Source organism: Dipodomys merriami, unplaced genomic scaffold, assembly GCF_024711535.1.
Source record: "Dipodomys merriami isolate MVZ:Mamm:240054 unplaced genomic scaffold, mDipMer1.0.p SCAF_8, whole genome shotgun sequence".
In the NCBI taxonomy this organism is placed as follows: domain Eukaryota; kingdom Metazoa; phylum Chordata; class Mammalia; order Rodentia; family Heteromyidae; genus Dipodomys; species Dipodomys merriami.
The window spans coordinates 496,623-524,376 of record NW_027206401.1 but is presented as its reverse complement, the minus strand read 5'-3'; the positions used below and the strand labels follow the sequence as shown (position 1 = coordinate 524,376).

Genomic DNA, 27,754 nt, shown 5'->3' with positions numbered 1-27,754 from the left:
GACCGGAAGTGGCGCCTCCCTCCGGGGCTCGCGGCGCGGCGAGCGCGGGGCTGCGTCATCCGCGAGCGCGGGGCTGCGTCATCCGCGAGCGCGCCGGTCTGAGCCGGGAGCCCGGAGCCCGGAGCCCGGGAGCAGGGGCGGGGCTCGATTGGCCGCGCTCCCGCTTCCTTCCGGCGTCTTGGAGCCGGAGCTTCCGGGGTCCTGCGCGCCGGCGCCTGACAGGGCTGGGAGACTGCGCGGCGCCACGGCCGACCGGCGCTGGGCGAGCCTGGGCGGCCCCGAGGTCCGCGCTGCCCTCCGGGCGCTGGCGGGGCCGGCGGACGTCCTCCGCGCGGGGAGGCGGGTGTTGGGAGGAGCGGGCCCCGAGGCGGGGCCGCGGGCACCGGCGCCCCTAAGCCCCCGTGTCGGGGTCACCGGAGTCCCCGAGGAGAGGCGGAGGAACGCACACGCCTGCGGAAGCGGAAGCCCCCGCGCGGCCGCCGTCCGGGGCCGGTCACCCGCCCTCCCCGCCACTTAGACGGTTCGCTTGTGTCCCCCCTCCAGATGCTGAGAGCGGACGCCGTCACCACGTGCCTTTCTCCCTCCGTGCGCGACCTGGTTTGTGAAGTGGGGTCCGAAGTCGGAGGAAATTGCGCTATCGACGCCATCGTCACGCCCAGGGGCGAGGTGCTCTGGGACGCGGTGACGGGCTGCGTGAGCTGTGCGGAGCCAGGTCTGTACTGTTGAGCACCCCCGATTTCACTCAGCACGGTCACCTGAGAGGTCCTGAACTGTAGCAGCCCTTTTCTAGCCATTGCTTTGTATGACAGGATGCGATAACAGTATTTTCTATCTTCTTTTCTTTTTCTTTTTCTGTCGGTCGTGGGGCCTGAACTCTGGGCCTGGGCGCTGTCCCTCAGCTCTTCAGCTCAAGGCTAGTGCTCTACCACTTGAGCCACAGCGCCACTTCCAGCTTTTTCTGCTTATGTGGTGCTGAGGAATCGAACTCAGGGCCTCATGCATGCAAGGCAAGCGCTCTACCACTGAGCCACCTTCCCAGCCTAGGTTTTTATTATTGACTATGTGGATACCCCAAACTTAATTAAAACAGAAAAAATCCATATTATGCTAATGATTTTTAGGGTGTAATAATTCATTGTCATCAGACATCTCACAATCTAAAATGTTAAAAATAGCCAAGGTGCAATATACTCAGTAATCGGTATACTTTGAGGAGTTATGTTCCGAGATTCCCCAGTATTGATAATACTGCAGCCTACACTGTGGTTCTCTTTATACTTCCTGTGTGCTGCACAGCCCCAGAGCTGATGTGTCTTACGCTCCCTGTGTGCTGCTGCACAGCCCCAGAGCTGATGTGTCTTATGCTCCCTGTGTGCTGCTGATGCGTCTTATAGTTTATGCCCTGGTGACTCCTGGGAATCACTGTCTTGCACTTTAGGGGCATCACTAAGTAAAGTAAGTGTTACTTAGCCCCAGGCATTTTGATACTGTGACAGTTTAGTAAGTGAAATAGCTTAAGTGACTAAAGGCCAGGCAGTGTGTATGCTCTGGATACAAGGGGTGACAGACACATCACCTTAGATAAGACAGTATGGTAAATAAAGGAGATTTCAGGGGTGACACATCACCTTAGATAAGACTGTGGTAAATAAAGGAGATTTCAGAACAGCACCCCATTTAAAACATGAATTGTTGCTGGGCACCAGGGGCTCACTCCTGTAATCCTAGCTACCTAGGAGACTGAGATCTGAGGATAGCAGTTCAAAGCCAGCCCTGGCAGGAAAGTCTGGGACACTATCTCCAATAAAGCACCAGAAAAGCAGAAGTGACATTGTGGTTCAAAGTACTTGAGTGCTAGCCTTGAGCAAAACAGCACCCAGGTTTTGAGTTCAAGCCTCATGACTGACAAAAAAAAATGTGAATTTATTTCTGGAATTTTCCATTTAATATTACAATACTGCAGTTGACCATAGGTAACAAACTACAGATAAATGTGGATCTGATGTACATAGTTTGAGCCTGCATTCACGTAAACTTGTGTAAAGATAATGACATCAAATACAGTTTCTCCTGCTTGAACCTTTTTTTTAATTTTAATTTTAATTTTTTTTTTTGGTCAGTCATAAGGCTTGAACTCTGAGCCTGGGTGCTGTCCCTCAGCTCTTCAGCTCAAGACTAGTACTCTACCACTTGAGTCACAGTGCCACTTCGGACTTTTTCTGCTTATGTGGTGCTGAGGAATCGAACCCAGGGCCTCATTCATGCAAGGCAAGCACTCTACCACTGAGCCACCTTCCCAGCCCTGAACCTTTCTATTTTACACTCTACTGACAGTATGTCTTTTTTTTTTTTTTGTAAACCAGCAGGCATCATGTGAGTTATTTCTAATGATACATTACTACTCAATTATAAGCTAATTATTGGTTTTCTGGAAACTGTAACTCGATTTTATGATTCAGACATTGTTTTCTCCTATAATACAGAACTGTGGTAGTGAAACTTGCCTTCTCGTCCTGTAGGGCAAGATCTTGATTACTGGGGAAGTGTGCGGCTGCTGGGCCCTGTGTGTGAGGCTGTCCATCTACATTTCTTAACCCTGACCAAAGAGCAGTTTGAAATTCAATATGTACCATGGTTCCAGTGGACACATTTTCCAGAGGTTTGGCTTCTGAACAGTTGTAGAAGAACTTTGCAATTACTGTTAGGTGCCCTTGTTATTTGTCAGTTTTAAAGACACCATCCCTGGGCCATCCAACTGTGAAGAAGTGTTGAGGGTTTCAAGACAAATCTGAGTTATATAGGGCTCCAGAGCCCCTGCTAAGAAACCCTTCCCTTTTGGTTCTCATAGAATTGAGAGTTGGTGAGGTTGTACTTGATAAAGAGGTGCTCATCCTGGGCAAAAACAAAACAAAAAGACAAAAGGAACAGTGAAGTGTTCTTAAGAAACCACAGGGAGGGTACTTAATCTCTTAGTGATTTGTAGAAAGGGTGGTTAATTCTTGGTCCAGCCCAAAACTCTGTTTTGTCTGCTATTTTTCTCCATTTCATTTAATGAGTTAAATGACAATAATCCCGTATCAGTAACAAGTCTTTTCCTAAAATGGATTGAACTTCCTAATTTAGAGTGGAAGAATTGTTTTCTATTTGTACTATCTCTTTTAAGAGACTATGTGAACTGTTTTAGCTGTTTTGAGGGAATAAGATAAATAACAATGGGAAACAGTGTAGGTAAAAATACTTTTCAATTCACGGTTATTTTAGATTTGTTACATTCAGTGGACATTTAAATAAAGAATCCTTACATATTGTATTTTTGTAACTCTTTAGTGATTATAATATTCAAATAGAAAACATACTTATGCTAAAATATAGAAGTTGAAAGTGTGAGTTCTAATGCATATTGTATATCTTATTCTGAACAGTTGTTTCCTGAAATATTTGATGCCTTGGAAAGCCTGCCCTCTCCCACTGTGTGTCTCAGTGTAATGAAGTTAGCCTCATGTCTCGAGCGAGCCTTGGGAGATGTGAGTGTGACAGTTCTCACAATTGCTCACTGGATTTGTGGGTGGGCTGAAGAATGTGGAACTCAGATTTCTATATTGTAATTACTGCTTTCTATAAAATACAGTAATTTGGTATATGTGTGTAATACTTGTTTTGAGTAGTTAGGAAATTATAAAACATTTGTCTAAGTACAAATAGCTGCAGGGTTAGTGTTCATTATCCTACAATTGTACAATTTTTATACAATTTTTGTTTGAATTTTAGGTATTTTTGCTGATTGGGAAGAAGTGTCCATTTCTCTTAAGAGATCTCTTGGCATCTGAGGAACTTGCTCAAGTCTTTGGGCATTCTGTGGTAAGCTTGTTCAGTGGAAATGTACAGAAAGTTACAACAGACAAGTGATGCTTCTCTAGGGAAGAATTATTTTAGAGATTCAAGCATTCCCTCTTCCTTTACCTTAAAGTGTTACCCCTTTTTTCCCCATGTAATAGGCTTCTTGGGTAATGTAAGAGGACTATTTGAAGCATATTACTTTCATTGGTGTTTATGTTGATAATACTAACTCAGTATAGAATAGTTATTTTTAACCCTTTCCAGGGTGGGGAATGTTCACCTGAGGACCATGTAAGGCCCACAGAAATCTTTTGGTACATGACAGGACACACACGTATGTGTATGACTCATCGGCTGCCCACAGTCATCTGCCCATATTGGTAATTTTGAATGGTTCATAAATGATGTTATAAATATCCAAATGGCCCTCTGCAAAAAAAAAATTGCTATCCCTGCTTTAGAAGAATGATAATGAAATTTTATTCTAAAATGTCAGTGTTTTAAATGTGGAATTTTCTGTTCATTGCACCTATCCATTCAAACTATAGTGAAAAAAACTAGATACTGCTGAGAAATCATACAGAACTACATACTTATTCAGAACCTTCTAGAGGGCACATGACCAAGAGACTTCAAATTGAAGGGAACTTTCAGGGAGCAGTGGATTTGTCACTTGGAATTGAGTATTTTCAGAAAAATCCTCCTGTTCTTTCTGGAGAGCAGGGGATGAGTTCTTCAACACAGTTTGTTTCTGTGATCTGTGATTTGCTGTCTGAGATAACCATTTGCTTACCTTTTAGCTTCTATAGCAAGGTTCTACTTCAATGAGGACTGAGTTGTTTTTTTTTTTTTTGTTTTTTTTTTGGCTCAAAGATTCTCTTTTGCTATATGGTTTTTGTATTGTTTTAGTCCCTGAGCAACTTCCTTTTTTCTGTATCATTCTTTTATGTGTGTGTTTGCTGGTCCCGAGGCTTGAACTCTGGGCCTGAACTCTGTCCCTTAGGTTTTGTGATCAAGCCTAGTGCTCTACCATTTGAGCCACTGCTCCACTTGCAGCTTTTTGTTTTTAATTGGAGATAGAGTCTCACGGACAGTCCTGGCCTGGCTGACTTAGAGCTGGGATCCTCAGATCTTAGCCTCCTGCATACATAGGATTACAGGCGTGAGCTACTGGTGTCTGACCTTGTATCATTCTTTTAGTCTGAGCATCTAACATACTCCTGCATCTTTCTAGTGCAGGAGTGGTGCTCTCGCGTGGAGTGACTATTGGATGTTTTAGGTGGATAGGCAAAGAGCTGCACCCCCAGGAGGAGAAGACTTGCCCTGTTGGTTTGGCTGTGGCTATATCATCCTCTTCCTTTTACCACACAAGCACATGCTGTCTGGTTCTGATTTTCTGTCAGTACTTTTTTGCCCAGATGCTGATTGCCCGTGATTGATGTTTTCAAGCTGGGTTGGCTCATCCTAGGATGGAAGCCTTGCCCGTTCTCCTTCCCTGCCTGTATTCCTGTCACTGCACGTGGGAGAGAAGACCCTTGCTTTCTTCGAAGTTGTTCTGAGGATGGATGAGCTGATGAGTCATACAAAATGTGTGTGGTACCTATAACTATATAGACCCAGACTGTTGTCTCTCTTAGTTTAAGGAAGGAAGAAAATATTCTTAGTCTTCCCTCTGTACAGTATGCTCTCAAATTTTAAAAAAAAAAAAAAATTTTTTTAGTCTTGTACTGGTTTGCCCAGCAGTTCCGTAATGATAACTGTTCAATGATGTGCTGTCTTGATGGGTTAGATGGATGTACTGAAAGTCTTCATTGGTTCTCCCCATGGACTCAACCTGAGAAATATCTTATGGCATGGGTTTGCCTCACCTCAAGAAATCCCTCCCAAGTAAGTTGCAGGTGAAGAAATTTTCTCTTTTGATGTATTTAGCGTTTACTTTTTCTTGAATTTCACAACAGGGAAAGGTGAATTTGTTAAAGACGTGTGTGTGAGAGATGGGGAAGTCAAGTTCCACATCACATCAGAGAACAAGAGTGTTTGGAGTATGGTTTCAAGACCTTGTACTCAAGGCACTCAAGAGGCCTCCAGAAAGGCATGATAAAAAATGTCCAGGCCCTGGATCAGTAGAAGACTCAGGACTATTATTTTCCTAGGCTGCACGGATCAACTTCTACATCTTGAGCTGGGCTACCTCAGGAGGCTGAGATCTGAGAATTGTAGTTCAAAGCCAGCCCTGGCAGAAAAGTCCATGAGACTCGTATCTCCAGTTAACCAGCAAAAAAGCCAGAAGTACAGTGGTAGTTCAAGTTAGTAGAGCTCTAGCCTTGAGCAAAAAGCTCAAGGACAACACCCAGGCTTCAAGTTCCAGCCCTAGGGCTGGCATACACACAAAAAAAGCTTTCTCTTAGGGGCATTCTCTGAAGTATGATGCTACTTTACTTTCTTAATTTAAAACATTAAAGTAAGTTTTAAGATGTATGGGCTGAGTTCCTCCTTCTAAAGGTGTTTGTGGCAATCTCTTCTAGATACTGTTCAATGCTACTCCTGCTGATAGCAGGACTGGGTCAGCTACTGAAAGATTTTCTTCAACAGACTGAAGTCACATTAGCACATCGACCCTTTGTAACCCTTACAAATTTAGAGGATTTGATTGTTTTTCCCGGCAAGTATATTCCCTTACCCCATCCCTTAATGTGATTTCATGAAGGTGTTGGAAAATAATGTCAATATCTGAATTCTTGAGGTATAATAAAGAACTTACTCTCCAGTGGCAAGATGGCTCTATTAGCTTCTGAAGATCTCTTGACAAGTTTTTTGGAACACTACCCCTTCCCAGTGCTCATTCAGTGACTGAGAGTTCAGCTGTGTGATTCAATATTGTGACAGAACTGGTCTGTTCCTCAGATGTGTTGACATATACAGTGGCGTGGGGACATTTATCCCCCGTATGCTGTCTTCTCCCTTGTACGTTAGTACTCACTTAAAGATGCCAATAGTGTGAAGGGCCTATATCTTCTGAAAATGTATTTTATTGCTCTTGGTCAAGATGTTTAGCTGGTCAAACAAGAACCTTACTTTTACTTGTTACCTAAGTCATGTCCCCCAATTTTCAAGGTCCCTGAGGCCACTACAGTTACTGTGAGTCAAGTAGGTCAAGTAGTCTTTCAAAGAACATCACCAAAGATCAACATCATCAGAGATGCACTATCCTAGCCCATCTGCCTGACAGTGTTTGATTTTTGTTTTTCTATTTCTCAGTTGATTAGGCTGATTGTATTTAAAGATATTTGCTATTTTTGCAGGTGTTACTTGTGAGATACTTTCAGTATTAGAAGAAGTGATGACAAAATCTACCTTTATATTAAAAATCATGTTACCATATTGGGAAGTGGCACTGGCCAAGTTCAGATCACACAGGTAAGGTTAGCATGCCAGAGTTGTTCTTGGTGATTGGAGGCAACACCTCTCAACAGTCTTCACTGTTGGGGTACAAGAGACTATAGAGGTAGAGTTGCGCTCATATGAAATACCTTTATATAATTATTTAGGAGATAGCTTGAAGATGTGTTTTAAACATTAGTGTCATCCCCTTGTTAGAGTTGACATAACTTTTTTTTGCCAGTGGGGTCTGAATGCAGGGCCTGGACATTGTCTCTTAGCTTTTTTTGCTCAAGGCTAGCACTGTTCCGCTTGAGCCATGTTCCACTTCCAGCTTTTGGGTGGTTAATTGGAGTTACAACTCTTGGATTTTTCTGCCCAGCTGGCATTAACAGATCTTAGCCTCCTGGGTAGCTAGAACTATAGGCATGAGCCATCAGTGCCCAGCCATAGTTTTTGTCTTAATTCTAATATTCATTTTGAGTTCTTACTGTAACAGAACCATTGAGTTCAGTATTAAGAGAATAATGGAGCAAAGCAATGTAATTGTGGGCATTGCATTCCCTTAGAAATCAGCCCCATTCCGAAGCAAAGCCTCTGTGTGACAGGTGGAGACCATGAGTACCAACTTGCCTTTCTTCCTCAGGTGGCTTCATTCTGATACATTCATTTTATTATCAGAGCTTACTTTTGAGTCAGTTCTTATCTACTGATGGTACAACTATGTCTTGTGTGCTATAGGACTTCCAGGTGAATGGCCTTTCTGCAAAACAGGTGTACTGGGGTTTTGTGAGGCATAGATCATATTCATTGAATGAGAGAGTGAGCCAGAAGATCCCGACAGGGAGCTCTAGGAAAGTTCCAGCGCTGTGCAAGCTATGAGGCATCATCTCTTAGCTGCTGCTGATACTCGAGGTAGTGTGGAACGAAACAGAAGTTGAGCTCATTGTCTACTCTTCTGGGCAAGACAGCTGGCTCCCATACAGGAGCCCCAAATTAGATTTCATGACTTCTTTTAAGCTCCCACTGCAAGAGAAATAAGGCATGAGAAAGAAAAGGGCTAGGAGGTATGCCAGTGGAAGGAAAATTAAATAGAAATGGAATGGAAAATAATAAGGTTTAAATGCCACCTCTGGATGACCAAGGGTATTATAGGTTAAAAAAGCAAAGAGGGAATCAACTCAAACCACTGGTTTAGGGGTTGTGAAGGTGGCTCAGTGGTATAGTGCTTGCCTTGCATGCATGAGGCCCTGGGTTCAATTCCTCAGTACCACATAAGCAGAAAAAGCTGGAAGTGGCTCAAATGATATAGAGTGCTAGCCTTGAGCTGAAGAGCTGAGGGAAAGTGCCCAGGCCCAGGATTCAGGCCCCACGACTGGCAAGAAAAAGACAACAGAAAAACCCCACTGGTTTTAAAAGATCAAAAAAAAAAAGACCAACAGGAAAATGAGTACCTGAGTAGAAATAGGTATTTCAGGAAGCCAAAAACATCTTACAAAATGCTTGTGAGCCCATTGTACAAGGAGGTAAGTGGTTTTTGGAATGTAAGTTCCAGCAATGGCTTTGTCTTTGTGGTTCTGTGTGTGTGCGTGTGTGCGTGTGTGTCTGTGTGTCTGTGCATCTGTGTCTGTGTGTGTCTGTGTCTGTGTCTGTGTGTGTGTGTGTGTGTGTGTGTGTTTTGGTAGCGCAGGCAACTTTGAAGAAATCTTTTCAAAAACCCAAATTATGTGGGAAACAGCTAAGGTCTCAAATCTCCATTGCCTTTGTGACAAGAATGTTAAAGAAATTAAAAAGTATCAAATGAGCCCAATGGGCCCGTGCCATGCCAACTTTATACCACAGTGACCTCTGCAGGCAGCCTGGAAAGCAAGGAATCGAGTACTAAGTGCCTTATTAAATACAAGAACAATGCATTCATTTTTTTGCTAACAACCCAGTGAAATCTCGGTGCTTAAGTAGCTTACAGAAGTGATTGGTTTTTGATGATGGTCTTTGTTTTGTTCTACTGAAGCTACTAAAAGTGGTTTTAAAACCATTAGAGTAATAAACATTGAATTACTTATTTCTCATACTAGCAAGTACAGTGATTCCCTCACCTATCATGGGAGCTACATTCCAGAGTTCCCCACTTAGGTGAAAAATCTGAGAAGTAGCAACAAGTGAACCATGATATAGTAAGGGACGGCTCTATAACACTGTCACTTTGTGGATGCACCTACTGTGGGGGTCTCTGGAACATAACTCCCATGATGAGTGACGGGTCACTACATACTAAAAAACAGACAACCCTGATACAGTGAAGCCACAATCAGTGAACTGCAGTGTAGCTCAGGATGACTATAGTAGCACTTTTTTACTTTTAATACCACCCTGGTCATGTCTGGACCAGAGTCACCATGATTTATGCTAATTGTATTGTAGATGTATGCTTTAAGCTGATTGCCTTCAATGTTGCAGGTTTGCCGATTGCGCCATACTGTTGTTAACACAGCTAGAAATGGGACTTAGGAGAGTTTTTGCTGCAGTTAACCAGTGTCCAGACAGACTCCTGACTGCAGAGGTATGGAAAGTGACAGCATCTCACTTAATTTGCTGTTGGCTAAGAACTTTCTTTGCAAAACCTCTGTGGGTTTTGTGACTTTGTATTATAGATTTTGTAACATTTTTATTAGGAATTTTGTCCTTTAAAACCTTTAGTGGGGTGCTGGGAAGGTGGCGCAGTGGTAGAGCGCTTGCCTTGCATACATGAGGCCCTGGGTTCGATTCCTCAGCACCACATAAGCAAAAAGAAAAAAGCCGGAAGTGGCGCTGTGGCTCAAGTGGTAGAGTGCTAGCCTTGAGCTGAAGAGCTGAGGGACAGTGCCCAGGCCCAGAGTTCAGGTCCCACGACCGGACCAAAAAAAAAAAAACCTTTAGTGGTATGATGAAGTAGTAAGCACTCTTCTCAGTAGCTGTATTTAATAGCACATTATGAGGTGGTCATGGTCTCCATGGTGACCAGAAGTGTCACCATGGACTGTCACACTAAGGCACGTTTGAGGGTGACTCTCACCTTGGGTAGTAATTACAGTCCTCTAGGTTTTAGTTTCTTCATCTTAAAAGTGGGACAGTAATCTTTTAGGGGAGTTTTAGAACTTACATATGGCTGTATAAAATAACAAATTCAGTGCTTGCCACAGCTTTTCTACTGCTACTTTCAAATGAGTGCTTACACACATTTCATTCATGTTGATGCAAATACACTGCACACACACATCCCCAAACGTGCACCACCCAGCAGCACATGTGCACACATCTTCACAAACACGTGCATGAACACAGGTCCTTATATCCACATATGCACAAATCTTTACAAATACATGCATATATAAACACTTCTGTTCATGTGTGCACACATCACAGACATACCCTTCCACTACATACACAGGTATGTATGTGCATATCTTCACAAACAACATGCAATGTATCCACTGAAAACATTGATGTGTGTGTCCACATTGTTGCTTCAGAGTTTTCACATGAGATTTGCTCTCTGAGCCAGGGATGTAGACTGGTTTCAATCTTCCCTCCTCTGACTCCAAGTATCTGTCTCTTAATAGTTATAATTAGATTTCTGCTGCTAGTAATAAACATCCCAAAGCAACATTACTGTACATAGGATGGAAGTGCATCTGAGACTCTCATGAATGGAAGCAACCAGACTAGAGGACAGCTTACCATTCCCCCACGCACGGAGGCTGTGAGGCCACATCCTCCTGATGAGCTTGCTGCATCTCCCCTCACGTCTGCCTATCGCCAGAAGAAAAGGAAGAGGCATGCGTCACTCCCTAGAGAACACTTCCTAGAGGTAGCACACACTGGTCCGCCCTGGCTATAGACAGGTTACAGGCCGTGTGGCTCTGTGTGCCTATTGGCTTGCTGGATGATCTGTTGGTTCTTACTTTTCACTCTAGTTCAGCTTTTTTATATAGCATATCACAGCCTACTCACTCCATATTTTCACTATGAGTGATCTCACACAATTCCATGCCATAAGTTTTCACCTCTGAGGGAACAACAGTTCACAATTTTTTTAACTTAAAAGTGAAAACTCAACATACCAGGTTTTTTGTATACAGCTAACAAGTGCCACAGGTATTTTAGTGTTAAATGCCAGTCCCTCAAAGCAGTGTCTTGCACTGGGGCTTAAACTCAGGGCTTAGGTGCTATCCCTGAGCTGCTTTTGCTCAAGACTAGCACTCTACCTACCACTTGAGCCGCAGTGCCACTTTTGGCTTTCTCTGATTATGTAGTACTGAGGAATTGAACCCAGGGCTTCTTGTATGCAAAGCAAGCGCTCTACCACTGAGCCACATTCCCAGCCCCTTGCACATTTCTTTAGTCTCTGTAATTAGCAATATACCTATTTGGTAAACAAACTGGTATATGTATTTTCCCCAGCACCTCAAGCTTAACTTATTCAAAAAGTTTGTTCTTGGACAGTCCTACTGTTGCTGACCATGTTTTCTTAGTCTCCCTGGCACCAAACTGAGATACCACATAAACAGAAAAAGCCAGAAGTGACACGGTTGCTCAATCGGTAGAGTGCTAACCTTGAGCAGCAGAAGCTCTGAGTTCAAGCCCCAGGATTGGCTAAAAAAGAAATGCTTCTTTTGTTAAATTTTATAAGTCCTGTAGAATTCTCCCAGGAGCCAGCCTTTATTTGGGGGGGGGGTCCGGTTGTGGGGCCTGAACTCTGGGTCTGGGCGCTGTCCCTCAGCTCTTCAGCTCAAGGCTAGCACTCTACCACTTGAGCCACAGCGCCACTTCTGGCTTTTTTCTTTTTGCTTATTTGGTGCTGAGCAATCCAACCCAGGGCCTCATGCATGCAAGGCAAATGCTATACCACTGGGCCACCTTCCCAGCCACATCAGCCCCATCCCCATCCAAGAAGCCTTTTGAGGCAGATGTTGATCATACCCAATATGCAGAGAAAATTCAAGTTTCTGGAGCTAAAGAAATTGCCCAGGGTCTTATTTCTTGGGAGTAAACCTTGAATGCTTTTCTGGTCACATGAAGATGAAGGAAAATAAAGACTACTTCTGGAGAAAATACTACATGGTACTCTTACGTACAAGTATCAGACATTGGAGTTTAGTGACTTGTAGAGATATAGGACCCTAAATGTTACGAATACTTAAGCTAAAATACTTGTAAAGACCACATCCTGTCATCAGATTCAGTAAGTTTTCCTATCTTTTATACTGTTTAAACTTTGTCCCAAAATTTTTCTAGACGAAGCTTAACAAGATTTTCACAAAAAGATTGTGGCTATGTGACAATGACCAGAACATTTTCCTATGTTGAATAATGTGATACTATTTTTTAATAATTTATTTTCATTCTATTTTCTGCAGTCAAGAACTCTGTATACCACCTTTGATGAAGTAAGTAGTTAAATTTTTTAGGCAACTTGAATGAAACTTTGTTTTCTTTTAAAATGCAAAGCTAAACATTGGCCATAAATCATATACCTAGAGGAATATGTTGGTAGTAACATAGGGAGAAGAACTAATAGTAGATTTAAATGCAGCTTTCAGGCTAATTTTAAGAACCATCGTACTAATAATACTAATCTAGTTTCTAAAATTGCACAAAACTAAGCTGGAAAATGCAAAGACATGCTAATATTATGGACTAGACTTACGTAAAGGCTTACATTTTAAGGGTTAGATATGTTTCTCTGTGTGTGAGTGTGTGTGAATATAATAGCTTATTTGTTTTTGGTGTTTTAGATATTGGCAAAGCATTTGGGGGATGGTAGAGTGAACCAACTTCCTCTTTTCCTTGGAGAACCTGCTATGGTACAGTATTAGGTTTTTTTCCTGTCTTTTATTCTTGTGTTTATGAACCTGTATGCGCCAGTCCAGTAACAAAGAATATGACTGGTTGTCTACTCAAGAGCAGAGCTGAACCATACTTATCTTCCCTTCTTACCCTCCATCAGATACTGGCTTAGCTGTGGCTCCAGGGTGGACACTGTGCTTTGTATTACTGCAGTGTTTTTTGAAACCTAATGATTTAGTGTTCCTAAGCATTTGTTGGTTCTATGTATGTGTGCAATCTACAGGACTGTTTGTCTTGTGAAGTATAGTAATAGTCAAATGAATACGACTGAGTTGGATGAAAAACAATTATTCTTAGGTTTTTAAAAATATTTTGTGAAGATACTATAACAACTTTTTTTGGGTTTTTTGTTTTTTGGGGTTTTTGTTTTTGTCAATTGTGGGGCCTGAACTCTGGGCCTGGGTGCTGTCCCTCAGCTCTTTAGCTCAAGGTAGTAGTGCTCTACTACTTGAGCCACAGCACCACTTTCAGCTTTTTCTGCTAATCGAACCCAGGGCTTCATGCATGCAAGGCAAGCACTCTACCTTCCCAGCCTGTAACAACTGTTTGGGACCATAAAAATTTCCTTCGGACTGAGAGTTGGCAGACCTAGATTTTAGTTCCTGCTTGGTATTAAGTCAGATTCCTATGAACTTTAGTCATCTCTTCATTCTGTTAGTTTAGGAGATGACTAAGTAAGCTTATCCATGACTCTTTTTCTGTCTTGAATCCCTGGGACTGTCCATCCATTGACCATCTTCCCAGGTCAGCTTTTTCCTGACTTCTTTTCTGTAGCTTAAGGGAGGGGCCTTGGCCATGTGTAATTAAAGGGAAGAAAGAACTGTCTTATCAGCTTAATGATGAAATGAGCACAGTAGAGAAGAGAGAAACAGGAGACTGCAAAACAGGGGCTGTGCTCATAAACAGAAGAACAACTTCTGTATTGCCCTGGAAGAGGGTGAGCATAAGCAAGATGGGAGTCTCACTAGCTTCCAGAACCTTCCAGATGTTTCTGTCCTTAGTGATTGGCCCTCAGCGCCTTGCCAGCTCTTAGGTTTTTCCTGCCCAGCATATACAAGGCTCCCCTCTAGAATTCTGGCTGCGTAGTAGTGATGACACCGTCTGGAAGTCACACGCCCAGGGCCCTTAGCCCTCCATTGTTCCCTCTGCCTAGAACATTAGTAAAACATTTTCTGTTTACTTCTGAAAGGAATTTCTCTGGGATCTCCTGAACCATCAGGAGGGCCCCCGTTTACGAGATCGTTTAAGCCATGGAGAGATAAACATACGTGAGTTTCCAGAAGCAGCAGCAAGCCAGCTCCTTGCATTTGCTCTTGTGCTTTCCCTCAGATTCACTGATGAAGATGTGCTGTCAGTGTTTAAGGTAATGCAGACAGAGCAAGATGGCTAGATAAACTCACTGTCGTTCAGCAATGACAGAGTGTGGTTTAATTTCCCAGTGTAATTGATACTATTAATCTTTTGTTTTAATGAGTTATACTACTAATAATTATTGATTACATGTATATTATGTTTTCTATAATTAGTACTATTTGAGGTAATTAAGTATTGAGCAGACTTTTGCCTTTGTTTTTAATAGCAATATACTATTGAAAAATCAAAGAACAAATTAGAAAACAGTTAACCAAATATTAGGAAGTTTTTATAGCTGATGGGTGGCATATTTATATCTACCAACAAACTAATTTTTTTGCTTTAAAATAAGCAATTTTGGCTAGAATGTCTGTTCTTATTTATTTTCAGATTGTATGTTTAGAAGTCATTTTAAAAATTGTTTAGAAGTTCAAGCCATGAGGAATAACTCCCAGCAATGATTATTGTTAAGCATTAAGTGTGGGTTTTTTTTTTTTTGGTCGATCATGGAGCTTAAACTCTGGGCCTGGGCACTGTCCCTGAGCTCTTCAGCTCAAAGCAAGCGCTCTAACACTTGAGCCACAGGGCCACTTCCAGTTTTCTGGTGGTAATTGGAGATAAGAGTCTCATGGGGACTTAACTGCGTGGGCTGGCTTTGAACTACAATCCTCAGATCTCAGCCTCCTGAGTAGCTAGGATTACAGGCATGAGCCACCTGTGCCTGGCTTAGCATGAAGTGTGCTTGCCTCACATTTTTCCATGTGCGTACCAACATGGTGCTTAGGAAGATGACATTATGTCTGGTAGCTAGTGTTTCTCATTAGGTGTGTTTGTGGCTTCAGTTTGCTTACCCCTTTTGTCAGCTTCCATTCTGTCAGAGCATCAGTTACCTATGCTGGCTCAGATAATAACTGTGTGCTACAGAAAATTCCTAATTGCAATGTAAAGTGAACCCATCTGCTCATTTGGGCACCTGTAGTCCATTGAAAAATAAAGTTTCAAGGCTAAAGATAGCAGTAAGACCTTTCTTTTTAAAAGGTTTGTGATGTTCCTTTTTTATTTTTAATTTGTGATGGTTTGATCTTTTCTTGGATTTACCACATGCATGGTTGTAATTATTTTCTAGACTTCCTATTAACATAGTGTGCTCCATTTTGTTGGATTTGTTTTCTCCCTTGACTTATTAATCTTCTTTGTAACTTCAGTGTACATATTGCTTCCTTTTTTAAAATTTTTTTTTATTTTGTCAGTTGCAGGCCTTGAACTCTGGGCCTGGGCACTGTCCCTGAGCTCTTTAAAAAGCTCAAGGCAAGCTCTCTCATTTGAGCCACAGTGCCACTTCCTGTTTTCTGGTGGTTAATTGGAGTCTCATGGACTTTCCTGCCCGGACTGGCTTAGAACCTCGATCCTCAGATCTCAGCCTCTTGAGTAGCTAGGATGACAGGCGTGAGTCACCAGCACCCAGCATTTTGCTTACAATTTTCCTAGTGCCTTTACTGCTTCCTTTTTGTTTTCCATTTGTGTGTGTGTGTGTGTGTGTGTGTGTGTGTGTGTGTGTGTGTGTGTGTGTGTGTGTGTGTGTGTGTGTGTGTGTGTGTGTGTGTGTGTGTGTGTGTGTGTGTGTGTGTGTGATTATTGGGGCTACCATTTGACCCACAGCTCAACTTCTGGCTTTTTGGTGGCTAGAGATAAGAGTCTTACAGACTTTCCTGCCTGGGCTAGGTTTGAACCCGATCCTCAGATCTCAACCTCCTGAGTAGCTAGGACAGTTGGGAGCCATCAGCACCAGTTTCATTTACATATTTTGATCCAAGTGGAATTTAGTCCATCTTAGGAGTAAGGTAGAGAGTCTAGTTTTACTTTGTTTTCTTTTACAAATAGCTACCAAGAGTGTATACTATGTAAAGACTAAACATCTGTGTTCCATGTGTACCAGGCCCTAGCCCTGGGCTGTCTTCGCTAGTAGCTTTAGTCTTTACTAAAGCTCCATGATAACTTAACATCCCCTGAATTATCTTCCTATGATTGTTCTCAGAATTTTCTTGCCTATTCTCTGTTATTATTCCATGTAAACTTGCATAGTTAAACACAAAACCCAAAAAACAAATAGTAAAGAGCATGTCACACAAAACCCAAAAACACAAAATAGTAAAGAGCGTGTCTAGTGAAGTAGCTTAGGGAGCCTAACATGTTTTGGCATAGGGAAATCCATTTGGTTATGTGGCATCTCTGGCTGATCTGGCTGACTCCTGCTGGGCGCTCAGCCCTAGCCCGCCATCTAAAAGCACGTCTTAACAGTGGCTGCTCAGGCCCAAGCCCCCAGCCTCTCTTCCCTGCTTCCATATCCCCTCTGAGTCCTCTGCCTTAATCCTAAGTCCCAAGTGTGTCCCTTCCATGACATAACCTGCCCAAACCACCCTCACCCTCCTCGCAACAGTATTTTAACACTGTGGCAGGTCTCCTTTTTCTGTGACCTCTTTGCTTTGTTTTGCCTCTTGACCCAGAGGTTCTACTATGGTTTCACATCCTAGAACCAAAGCCAGGTAGGTGTTCCACCTTGACTTACAAGCCCATGCTGTCCCCCAGAGCCTCGTGGGAGCTCACTAACCCACGCCCAGAACTCTGCCTCTCCAGGCCCTGTGAGGGTGCTACATGCAGTACAGCTGTGACTTAGGGCTCAGGGATGTAGCGTATGAAAGGTAACGCCTCTCCTTAGACCTTAACTTTTGTAACCATGTGAATTGTTTGTTCTATATTGCTGGGAACTCTAGATGGCTATTGCTTATTACATTGGTAAGTATAGATAATAACTTTTCAAAGTTTTTCAGTATTTATGTGTTAAGCCATTCAGTATTTATAACCGTGTTATTCTTTTAGTTGAAATGATTTTTTTTAACATTTAAGTTTTTTTGTAATCGTTTACTTATGTATTTGTAGTTTTGTCACATTGTTAATAGCTATGGTTGTTAGCCAGTTCTGTTTAAAATCATTTGGGGGGCTGGGAATGTGGCTTCGTGGTAGAGTGCTTACCTAGCATGCATGAACTGGGTTCGATTCCTCAGTACCACATAAACTGAAAAGGCCGGAAGTGGTACTGTGGCTCAAGTGGAAGAGTGGTACCCTTGAGCAAAAGAAGCTCAGGGACAGTGCCCAGGCCCTGAGTTCAAGCCCCAGGACTGGCCAAAAAAAATTTTTTTTAAATCATTTGAGCTATGATTTAACTACCCGGTCCAACTTACTGAAGAATTTTAGTTTGTTTTTAGCTGCACAGAATTATTTGAAGGAAAACAATGAGAAAGTTGGACTGTAATAACCTGTGATTCAATTTAAAACAAACCTTAAAAGCCCTAATAAAAACTGTGGTAACTAATTTTTTTCTAACCAGGAGGAAGCAGTGGTAAGATCATTGATGCGACTCGCAGAGGGCTATAGTTCCCGCTGCCATCCCATTTTTCAGCTTAAAAAGCAGGTAAGCCATGTGCAGGGCTTTGGGAAGAGGGTTCATGTGTGGAATTGCTCCTCTGCAGAGTTGTCAGAAGATCCAAGAGACTCGTTCAGCAGGCTGTGTCCTCATACATCACTTACATGACAGTGGGCAAGGTGCACAGTCTTTCTGAGCTACCTTGGCTCAGGCTCTGAATCTAACAATTGAAAGTGATGGTAAGATTGGTGTCATTGGATGTTTTTATTAGTAAGGTGTGAGTGTTGGAAGCTGCTGCTGTTTGTCGGTCGTGGGGCCTGAACTTTAGGCCTGGGCGCTGTCCCTCAGCTCTTCAGCTCAAGACTAGCACTCTACCACTTGAACCACAGCGCCACTTTTGGCTTTTTCTGCTTATGTGGTGCTGAGGAATTGAACCCAGGGCTTCATGCATGCAAGGCAAGCACTCTACCACTGAGCCACCTTCCCAGCTGCTGCTGTCTTTATCAACCCAGGTCAGAGTACAGGCAAGGAGTCCATTTTTGTCTTCTACTGCACTGGGACCAGCTTTTGTTAACTTAACAATTTCAAGCTTTTAAGCAATGCTGCGATGAAATTCCAATTTGACAATAGGCTAAGGGGCTTTATTTTACATATGGCAGGATGTGAGGAGTTTCCAGAGGTCCAGGAATGCCCCCAAGCCGGTCTGACTCAGAATGGCCACTCAAGTAGACAGTGGTTGTGATAATGCTCGGTACCTCTGGTGTGGGAGAGTTTTGCAGAGCTCTGTAGAGTCTGTGCCTTGAAGACAGGCTTGACTGACAATGTCCGTGGGAAGGCGCTTGTGAGGGGAAGCAGAGAGAAATGGCATCCTCATGCTTCATGGCCGGTGGATTCTGATTGGGGACAGTCATTGTTCTGACACTATTCACCATTCCCATCACACCAGTCTGGTCCCCGTGAGAACTTTGCATTTTCCAAGCCATGATTATGACGGTAGATGTACCAGCATTTGTCTGTAGGGACATTGTTTAGAAGGGAAGGTTCTGGAAGGAAGAGAAATTTGTGAAAAGAAGGCTTTGCCTTGTGACCACAGCCTCTCTGATTCTCCCTACATTCCTTGCTGTCCTCTTCCCTGGGAGCCCCTCTGTCCTCCCCAGTTATTTCAGATTCTCGCCACCTCCTGTCCTTCATTTTTTTGTGGTGGTATCCACAGCTGCCATTTGATTTGCTTATATTGTTGTGGGTCAGAAATCTGAGTGGCTTCAGCTGGGCATTGACTGGTGTGTCCCCCCCAGAGCACTGCTTGTGGAATATCCTATCTAGAAGGCTGAAAACTGACCAGAGACCTCACACATCCTCTGAGCAGCAGTCCCAGGTGACAGCCAGCCTCTCACAAGAGTGCATGGTCCTGAATCAGGGGGTACCGTGCGGCACCCTTCATCTGCTGTCCTCTTAGTCAAGGACCACTACCAAAGCTAGCAGGGTCAAAGGACGTAAGTTCACACCAGCCAGATGTTCAGCAGCTGCAAGTCCTCCAGAAGGTCAACCAGCTGTCCCTCATCTGAGTCACCCCCCTTTTAAAATAATAGGGAGTTAGAAAGTGATTTAATTTCCGTAATAGTTGAAAACATACTTTCCGGGTAATTTGTGAAATCTTTTTAAAGGCCATTTGCCGACACTGGTGGCTCACTTCTATAATCCTAGCTACTCAGAAGGCCAAGATTGGAGGATCGTGGTTGGAAGCCAGCCATGGCAAGACAGTCCATGGATTTCTACCTCAAAGTTTTATCTACAATTAGCCTCCAAAAACCTAGAAGTGGATCTGTGGCTCACGTGGTAGAGCACCAGCCTTGTGAAAAAGCTCAGGAATAGTGCTCAGTCTCTCTGAGTTCAAGCCCTAATACTGGCAAAAACAAAACAAAAACCAGCATGTAAATGCTTCTTCCAGGTGCTGAGCTGTGAGGAAAGCATCAGGGTTTGGCCTTTGCTGTCTTTACCAGAAGAACTTGGTTTGGAAACCACCAGGTATGTGGTCACAGGCTGCACAGACTGTCCGGTGTCAGGTGTAGCCAGTTCCAAGAGCTCTGCTCTCCTTGGGGCTCTTGGAACATGGATAAAAAAGGGAGCTGCTAGGTCTCACTGTCTGCTCCATGCATGTACAAGCAAGAAGCCTGGCTAAGGTGATCTCCCACAAGGAGCACAGACTGGAGGTGGGTATGGGGGTTTGAGGGAGACAGAGGCACCCACCAAGAACTTCTTAGCAGAAGAAGTAGGAGTCTGAACTCAGGAGGAAGAGGGGTATGATACAGACTTGGGACCCCAAATGTTGCAGGCACATTCGTGCTGTGGAATAATGTGGACAAGCTGTGTGTACCCCAATAGTGCCCCAAATAGTGCACTTCTGTCACTGGTTTTTACAGATAAAGTTGCTTGCTCATTGAACACTAAAGTGAATGTTACTGTTATGATGGCGTTTTAACTATTGTGTGTCTTTGAATATCGTCTGTTTCAGATTGGAAAGTGACTCTGAAACGTGTGCCTGCTACTCTTTAATTACAAAGATTGTATGTGAGCTGTGTCACCACATGCCTGCACATCTCTGTGCTGTCAGGGACACGGATGGTCCTCCCACCTCCACGTGAGTTCCACAACACCGTAGCAGGCGCGGCTAGCATACTTGGTATTGTCTGTCTTCTGTGAACCCCACAAGGAGTTTTGGACAGGTCATTCTCTGTTGAGGCACAGGAGTGTCTGAGAGTTAGCCCTCAGTCAGCACTGATCTACGCTCCCTCCAGTTGTCCTGCAGGCCTGGAGCCGGCCTGAGGCTTTGGTGGGTGCGTTCCTGACCGCGTGCTGTCGCGTGCAGGTGGCCGCAGGTGCTCCGTGGACTCGGCTGCATACGCGTTCCCACGCTGTTCTGCCCCAGAGCCGTCCTGGAAGTGCTGGTAGTGCTCCGCGGCATCAGTTCCCAGTGCCAGCGCCTGTCTAGCCAGGTGGAGGCTTCCTTGCGGCTGAGGCACAGGCAGTGGGTGGAGCGGAGCCTGCGCTCAAGGCAGCGGCAGAACTACCTGCACATGCTCAACAGGTGTGTTCATGGCTGTGGGCCAGCCCTCGGCTGGGCTGTGTTTGACACCTGTTCAACCCTTCCACCGGTGTTGTCAGAGGCACAGCATTGGGTGGACAGCAGCTGCAGCTGGCCAGACTCAGGGAGGTGCTGCTCCCAGACAGAGGGGAGACTCCTGGCACACGAGGCTGGCGAGAGGACGGACTAGGCTCAGCACTCCTGTGGGGGCTGCAGGGCACATGGAAGGTGCCTCGGGTACCATCTTTCTAGAACCTTCAATTAAGGTGTTTGAAGAAGATGGTGGTTAGGTGAAACTTGGGTTTCCCCTCTGACGACAGAAAATTGTTACTTGGGTCAGATGGTAATCCGCTGTCTCCTTTTTAGTACTAGGCTTCTGTCTCCTGTGCTGTACCTGATTTTGTTGCTCCTTCTGTTGGAATTGGTCAGCATTCATGTCGTCTGTGGTAAAGATGCTCATGAATATCAGAAATACCTAAAGTAAGTGTGCTCTACTTAAACAGGAATGAAACATTCATGCTTGGATAATTTCAAATAGTTCTCATGCCTAGTCAGGCACAGTAAAACTCTAGTCAGGCTACTTGGGAGGCAGGGATAAGAGTGATCGCGGTTTGTGTCCAGTCAGGACATAAAAGTGGCCAGGTGTCGTGTTGTGGGGAGCACAATGCACAATGGCTGGGCTATGGCCATGGCCCTTGTGATGCGGAGAGCACAAAGGAGAGGCTCAGCCCAGGCCGACCCGGCCATAAAGCAGGACACTACCTTGAAAATGAGGCAACAAAAGTTGGATGTGTGGCTCAAGTATAGAACACCTGCCAGCCAGTGTGAGGCCCTGAGTCCAGTCCCCAGAACTGTCAGGGGTCAAATACAAAAGACCAGTTTTGACTTGATTGTTTCTTTGGTGACTTTTTTTTTTCCTAACCTTTGTTGATTCTGATGGTTCCTTAGCAGTTCTCAGAATTTTACTGCTAGTAAGCTTGTGAACATTAGAGGCTGACACCTATATGGGTATGTATGCCTCACAAAAGTAAACATGGTTTAGTATGCTGAGTCCTTCCAGAACTCAACAGTCTGTGCTACAGCATGGCAGTAGGTTGGAGCTGCAGGGTAGGCATTGAGGCAGAAGCGCGTACGGTCTCTGTCACGCACCGGTACCTGCTGTTGCCAGGGGCATGTGAAGTCTGGGCATGGGCAAGCCCTGCCACGTCCAAAGGGCGCAAGGCCAGCCATATTTGTTGTGTATAACCAATAATTTCCAATCTGGGAAGCCTGCTTTTCAGGGCTCTCCAGATGTGGGGCTCCAAAAGTTGGTGGAACCCTAGCTGGCCCAACTTAAACCAGAGCCCCGTGGACCAGGCTGCATGGGTGCTGCTTGTGCTGGGGTGTGGCTGCCTGCACAGTCTTTGCTTGCTTGTTTGTGTATGTGGTACTGAGGAATTGAACCCAGGGCCTCGTGCATGATAGGCAAGCATTCTGCCACTGAGCCACCTTCCCAGCCTGCCCACACAGTCCTAGTGTCTCAGCTGCCTCTCAGCCGCACTTTACAGGCAGCAGGCATACCTGTGAACAGTGAGGTGGGCATCAAAATAGGCCTGAGGCATTTAATACCCAGAAGCACCACGGCTTGTGAGAATGAAGTGCCAGCGTGCACATTGTGGGGGACTGGTGAGTGTGTGGGAGTGTGCACATTGTGGGGGACTGGTGAGTGTGAGAATGAAGTGCCAGCGTGCACATTGTGGGGGACTGGTGAGTGTGGGAGTGTGCACATTGTGGGGGACTGGTGAGTGTGTGGGAGTGTGCACATTGTGCGGGACTGGTGTGTGCGGGAGTGTGCACGTCGTGCAGGACTGGTGAGTGTGTGCGGGAGTGTGCACATTGTGGGGGACTGGTGAGTGTGTGCGGGAGTGTGCACATTGTGGGGGACTGGTGTGTGCGGGAGTGTGCACATTGTGGGGGACTGGTGAGTGTGTGGGAGTGTGCACATTGTGCGGGACTGGTGAGTGTGTGGGAGTGTGTACATTGTGGGGGACTGGTGAGTGTGCGGGAGTGTGCACATTGTGGGGGACTGGTGTGTGCGGGAGTGTGCACATTGTGGGGGACTGGTGAGTGTGTGGGAGTGTGCACATTGTGGGGGACTGGTGAGTGTGAGAATGAAGTGCCAGCGTGCACATTGTGGGGGACTGGTGAGTGTGGGAGTGTGCACATTGTGGGGGACTGGTGAGTGTGTGGGAATGAAGTGCCAGCGTGCACATTGTGGGGGACTGGTGAGTGTGTGGGAGTGTGCACATTGTGCAGGACTGGTGAGTGTGTGCGGGAGTGTGCACATTGTGGGGGACTGGTGAGTGTGTGGGAGTGTGCACATTGTGCGGGACTGGTGAGTGTGGGAGTGTGCACATTGTGCGGGACTGGTGAGTGTGTGCGGGAGTGTGCACATTGTGCGGGACTGGTGAGTGTGTGCGGGAGTGTGCACATTGTGCGGGACTGGTGAGTGTGGGAGTGTGCACATTGTGCGGGACTGGTGAGTGTGTGCGGGAGTGTGCACATTGTGCGGGACTGGTGAGTGTGGGAGTGTGCACATTGTGCGGGACTGGTGAGTGTGTGCGGGAGTGTGCACATTGTGCGGGACTGGTGAGTGTGGGAGTGTGCACATCGTGCAGGACTGGTGAGTGTGTGCAGGAGTGTGCACGTCGTGCAGGACTGTTCCACATGGAGGGTTGGACCTCACTGGTTCTTTTTCACTTGTCTTCTGAGTGTGAAAAGTTTCTAGGTAACAAGTTGGGGAATCCCAAACCTTGGGCGCTTTGAGGAGCAGGTTGGAGAAGTGAAAATGGCCTCAGCAGCAGCTCTGCAGCCTCTCCTGAGGCCCTGTGCGGGAGGAGGGGAGAGTGCCGGGGTCCTGACACCTGGGATCTGGGGTGGGCCCAGCCCTCTTGTGGCCTCTCCGCCAGTCTCATCCAGAACACACTGTGTTTCATAAGCCTGTTGATGGCTTGCCTTCTCCATGTTTTGGCTCTTCTATAGCATGTGTTGCGTTATTGCATCCATGTGTTTTCTGGGATCTACAGATACAAACTAAGTACTGTTTAACTCTAGGAGTAATTCCAAGAGGAAAGAGAAAACACCTAAGTCTCTTTTTTTTTTTTTTTTTTTCATTTTATAATGCATGGGCAAATAACTTAATTGCTCTCTTTTTCAACAGGTTTTTAAAGTCAGTCTTGCAGTATGCTGAGAACCTTGTGGTCTACACCAGCCAAGAGAAGAACAAATGGAATGAAACTGTCATTCTTACACATGCAGCTTTGTTGAAAATTTGGACTTTTTGTGAGACAAAACAAATGTTAATACATTTAGCCAGGAGAGAGTCCCAAGTGCAACAGCCGTGTGAAAAGACTTGTAAGTCAGCTATGGCCAAAAAACCCTAAGCTGAAATAGTTGTGAACAACAAGTATGTTAACACTGAGCAGTGGGAGTGGATTTCAGGGTCTGATTGATCCGGGTTCACATGGTGCTTTCTGTATTTGACTTGCCTGTGGGGTTACCCTGAGGCTGAACTCTGGCAGCCATCAGCTGCAGTAGGTTTCGTTCTAGTGGCCAACACCTGTCCTTGACAGTGATCCCTGATCTGTGTCTGGGAGGTCCGCATGAGCGGACTGGCGTGGGCGGGTCATAGCCCATCCCCACGAGTAGACCTACGTTGGTGTGTCCACTTCTGGTAGTTGAGCACTGGTGAGCCGCTTCTGAAGGTTGCGTGGGTCGTGAGGCTTAGATTTAGTGATTTCCAGGTTTGATCCAGGCCTGAGTGTTGGAGGAGAGGAGGTCAGCGTTCCCGGCTCAGCTTGAGCCAGTCACCAGCTCCCGGGGCCCCCTTCCCAGCTGCTTGCACCTTAGTGCATCTGGGAGGTCCTTTTATCTGGACCAGATGCTCCTTCAAGACAGTGTATGCCCCAGCTGGCAGCAGCAGCTGGGCTCCCAGGAGGCTGTGCTAACCTGACTGCCCGCACACATGCAGCGTGCTGGTCCCACCACCTTGCAGATCTTGGCCGGGTGTAGCTGTAGCTCTCTTGCCCTACATTCTGCAGGTATCCCAGCTTCAGAGAACCTGAGGTCTGGGGAGGGGCGGGGGAGGGTCCTGGGGGAGCAGCCTGGCACATCCTGCTCTCCCTTTGTCGGCCCAAGCCCACTAGGGACCCTCTCAACTAGACTTGGGAATAAGAGAATAAAATACTACATAAAAGTGTGTTATCCGATCAATGCATGTGTTATAGACTGGAAAGGACACAAAGGTGCTGCGTGTCTTGTCTTGTGCCTGGCGATCAGAGCTCAGTGTTTAAACTTTTCCCCGTGACCTGTCCATCCCCTCACCTTTGCCTCCAGGACTTTGCTCACCTCCCATCATCATCCATGCTTGTTTGGGGTGCTTGGATTTAGTATCTTATCACTGGACTTGGAATACCAAGTTTGCCCAGAGAATCTCAGTTCTAGACATCTTCCCTGCCCTCCATTGTGTGGTGGCTGGCCGCTCACCCAAGCTGTTCGGCAGTCTCCTTATCCCCCGGTGTATGGCCCACTGGGTGCGGCCCGCGGCTGCCAGCCGCACCATCACAGGGCACACGTGGGCTCTGTGAGGGTCCACCCTCCGCAAGGACAGACAGCTCATGAGGACGTAGCTGCTTCGTTGAGCTGCACATGCAGGCCTCGGGAAGCACTGCGAGCTGACCAGTGGTGCAGGCCGGTGTGGACAGTGCTCTGCTGGCTGCCACAGGTGGCATCACGCCAGCCAGGTTCCTCCTGCATGCAGTGCATGTTAGACCAGCACCGTCCGTGGGCCCCCTTCTGCTGAGGAGCCATGGGGGGTGGGAAGCCAGTGTGCTCAGGGGCTTCTGCTCTCCAAGGGCTTTTCTGCTCTAGGAATTGTATTTAGCTCAAGACTTCCCATGAGCCATTGGGGGATGCTTCAGGCCTGCATCCTAACAGGCTCTGAACCTGGCTTCATGGTTCAGGAAGCCAGTGCCAAGTTCCACCAATTTTGCTGATACTAGTCAGTTGTGAGGCGCACCTGGGCCAGAACTTACCACCTGAATGCCAGTGGCTGCTTTTCAGTCTCTAGGACTTTTTGTTGTTGGTTGTGGGACCTCAACTCTGGGCCTGGGCACTGCCCCTCAGCTCTTCAGCTCAAGGCTAGTGCTCTACCACTTGAGCCACAGCGCCACTTCGGCTTTTTCTGCCTAGGGTGCTTAGGAATCAAACCCAGGGCTTCCTAAAGCCTTGTTCTTTCCCTTTCCTGACTCTCAGTCAGCCTACCACCATTAGAGAAGGATGGAGGGCAAACAAGGGTCCCTTTATGCAGGAAGCTCTGGGTTTGAGACTGGCTCCTGCTAAGGAAATGGGTGGGCCTGGTGTCACAGGCCTAGAGGTGTTGGCTTCTGCAGAGCACTGGGGACAGGCCAGTGCTGCCCACGTGCACAAACCGGGCTGACGTGCAGTCGGAAGGGCAGCCCCTGTGCCACGGCTGACGTGTGCAGTCGGAAGGGCAGCCCCTGTGCCACGGCTGATGCGTGCAGTCGGAAGGGCAGCCCCTGTGCCACGGCTGACGTGTGCAGTCGGAAGGGCAGCCCCTGTGCCACGGCTGACGTGTGCAGTCGGAAGGGCAGCCCCTGTGCCACGGCTGACGTGTGCAGTCGGAAGGGCAGCCCCTGTGCCACGGCTGACGTGTGCAGTCGGAAGGGCAGCCCCTGTGCCACGGCTGATGCGTGCAGTCGGAAGGGCAGCCCCTGTGCCACGGCTCTGTGGACCTTGCTTTGCCCTTTGCCGTAGTGGCAGCCATGTGCACCTTGCAGTTACCAGTTTGGTCTGGGCACTGGCCCTGCAATTGCATTCCAGGGAAATGTCGAGCCGACCTAACCGCGTTCCCCGCTGCCACCCTGTTCAAGGCTGTAAGGACAGACGGAGCGTCCCACATCACTTTCTGAGTAGAAGCCAAGCCCCATGTCCCTGTCTGCACTCGGCCTGCTTTCCCAGCTGGGTCAAGGGTGCGCCTCCCGGCTCTGTTAGGACGGGCCTGGGTCTCTCGCTATCCCTGCCCTTGTGCTGCCGCTGCCATGACACAGACCCAGCTTATGACCTTGCTGCTCCTCCTGCAGGTGACAGGCAGTGGTGCCACGAGGTGCCAAGTTGAGCTGGTGTGACACGTGCAGGTGACTGCTAAGAGGCCCCGCTGCTCCCCCATAGGCCTCTGCCTGTTCTGACAAACACCCATTGTCTCATGTTGGGCTTACAACAGGTGCAGGCCCAGTGTTGGTCTCCTCCGATGACTATGTTTCTGCCCGCCTTATCTCATTGCGTTACTTAGAACTACACTCCTAGAGGAAACACTCAGCTTCCATCACCCTACAGTTGGCATTGGTGGCAGGTGAGATGTCTAGTCTTGCTCCTCGGCTAGGTTGGGTTGAGAAGTGCCTTAACACATGTGCTCTGATGTGTCAGTCATTCCCAGAGGAATGGAGGTGAAGCTCCTGGGCCAGATTTGGAGGAAAGGATGGGGGAAGGGAAGGACTTGGTAGCACAGGCATTTGGCCTCTGCTTTCCAGCGGCCATGAAGAAATTCCTCCACCCCTCACCCCCTTCCCACCGCTACGATGCCCCCCTCAAGCAACCACGACAGAATCGTCTGAAGCAACTGAGCCAAAACGAATCTTTCTTTAAATGGTTTCTCCAGTATTTGGTAACAGTGCTGACAAAATGAGTTAACACAGAAGGTTCCTCTCTGCCATCGAGTTGGTTCACGGGTGGCCTGTGAG

The 27,754-nt window shown here is 46.4% G+C and overlaps 1 protein-coding gene across 13 annotated transcripts; it reads left to right on the top strand.

Moving 5' to 3' along the window:
- Nucleotides 1-91: 91 nt before the first annotated feature.
- On the top strand, nucleotides 92-25,204 carry Ermard (ER membrane associated RNA degradation). 13 transcript variants are annotated; one of them, XM_070010331.1, is made up of 20 exons: nucleotides 92-283; nucleotides 544-712; nucleotides 2,520-2,659; nucleotides 3,423-3,524; nucleotides 3,769-3,858; nucleotides 5,306-5,426; nucleotides 5,627-5,735; nucleotides 6,363-6,499; nucleotides 7,140-7,254; nucleotides 9,673-9,775; nucleotides 10,874-11,062; nucleotides 12,612-12,641; nucleotides 12,990-13,058; nucleotides 14,291-14,464; nucleotides 17,840-17,923; nucleotides 19,824-19,900; nucleotides 20,388-20,513; nucleotides 20,742-20,960; nucleotides 21,324-21,437; nucleotides 24,157-25,204. In XM_070010331.1, the coding sequence occupies exons 2-20, from the start codon at nucleotides 544-546 to the stop codon at nucleotides 24,377-24,379; spliced, it is 2,391 nt and encodes a 796-aa protein (XP_069866432.1). In that variant the 5' UTR covers nucleotides 92-283; the 3' UTR covers nucleotides 24,380-25,204. The 13 variants fall into 13 exon arrangements, with proteins under 13 accessions (XP_069866432.1, XP_069866437.1, XP_069866438.1 ...); XM_070010326.1 differs by lacking the exon at nucleotides 5,306-5,426 and having other exon boundaries at nucleotides 205-283; nucleotides 5,627-5,724; XM_070010325.1 differs by lacking the exon at nucleotides 5,306-5,426 and having other exon boundaries at nucleotides 205-283; nucleotides 5,581-5,735.
- The last annotated feature ends 2,550 nt before the right edge of the window (nucleotides 25,205-27,754 follow it).

Bases quoted from the DNA above. Each gene is read 5' to 3' on its own strand.
- Ermard (XM_070010331.1), top strand. From the start codon at position 544: ATGCTGAGAGCGGACGCCGTCACCACGTGCCTTTCTCCCTCCGTGCGC. The intron at 7,255-9,672 runs GTAAGGTTAGCA...TCAATGTTGCAG, and splicing joins GCCAAGTTCAGATCACACAG to GTTTGCCGATTGCGCCATAC. The intron at 17,924-19,823 runs GTAAGCCATGTG...TGCTTCTTCCAG, and splicing joins TTTTTCAGCTTAAAAAGCAG to GTGCTGAGCTGTGAGGAAAG.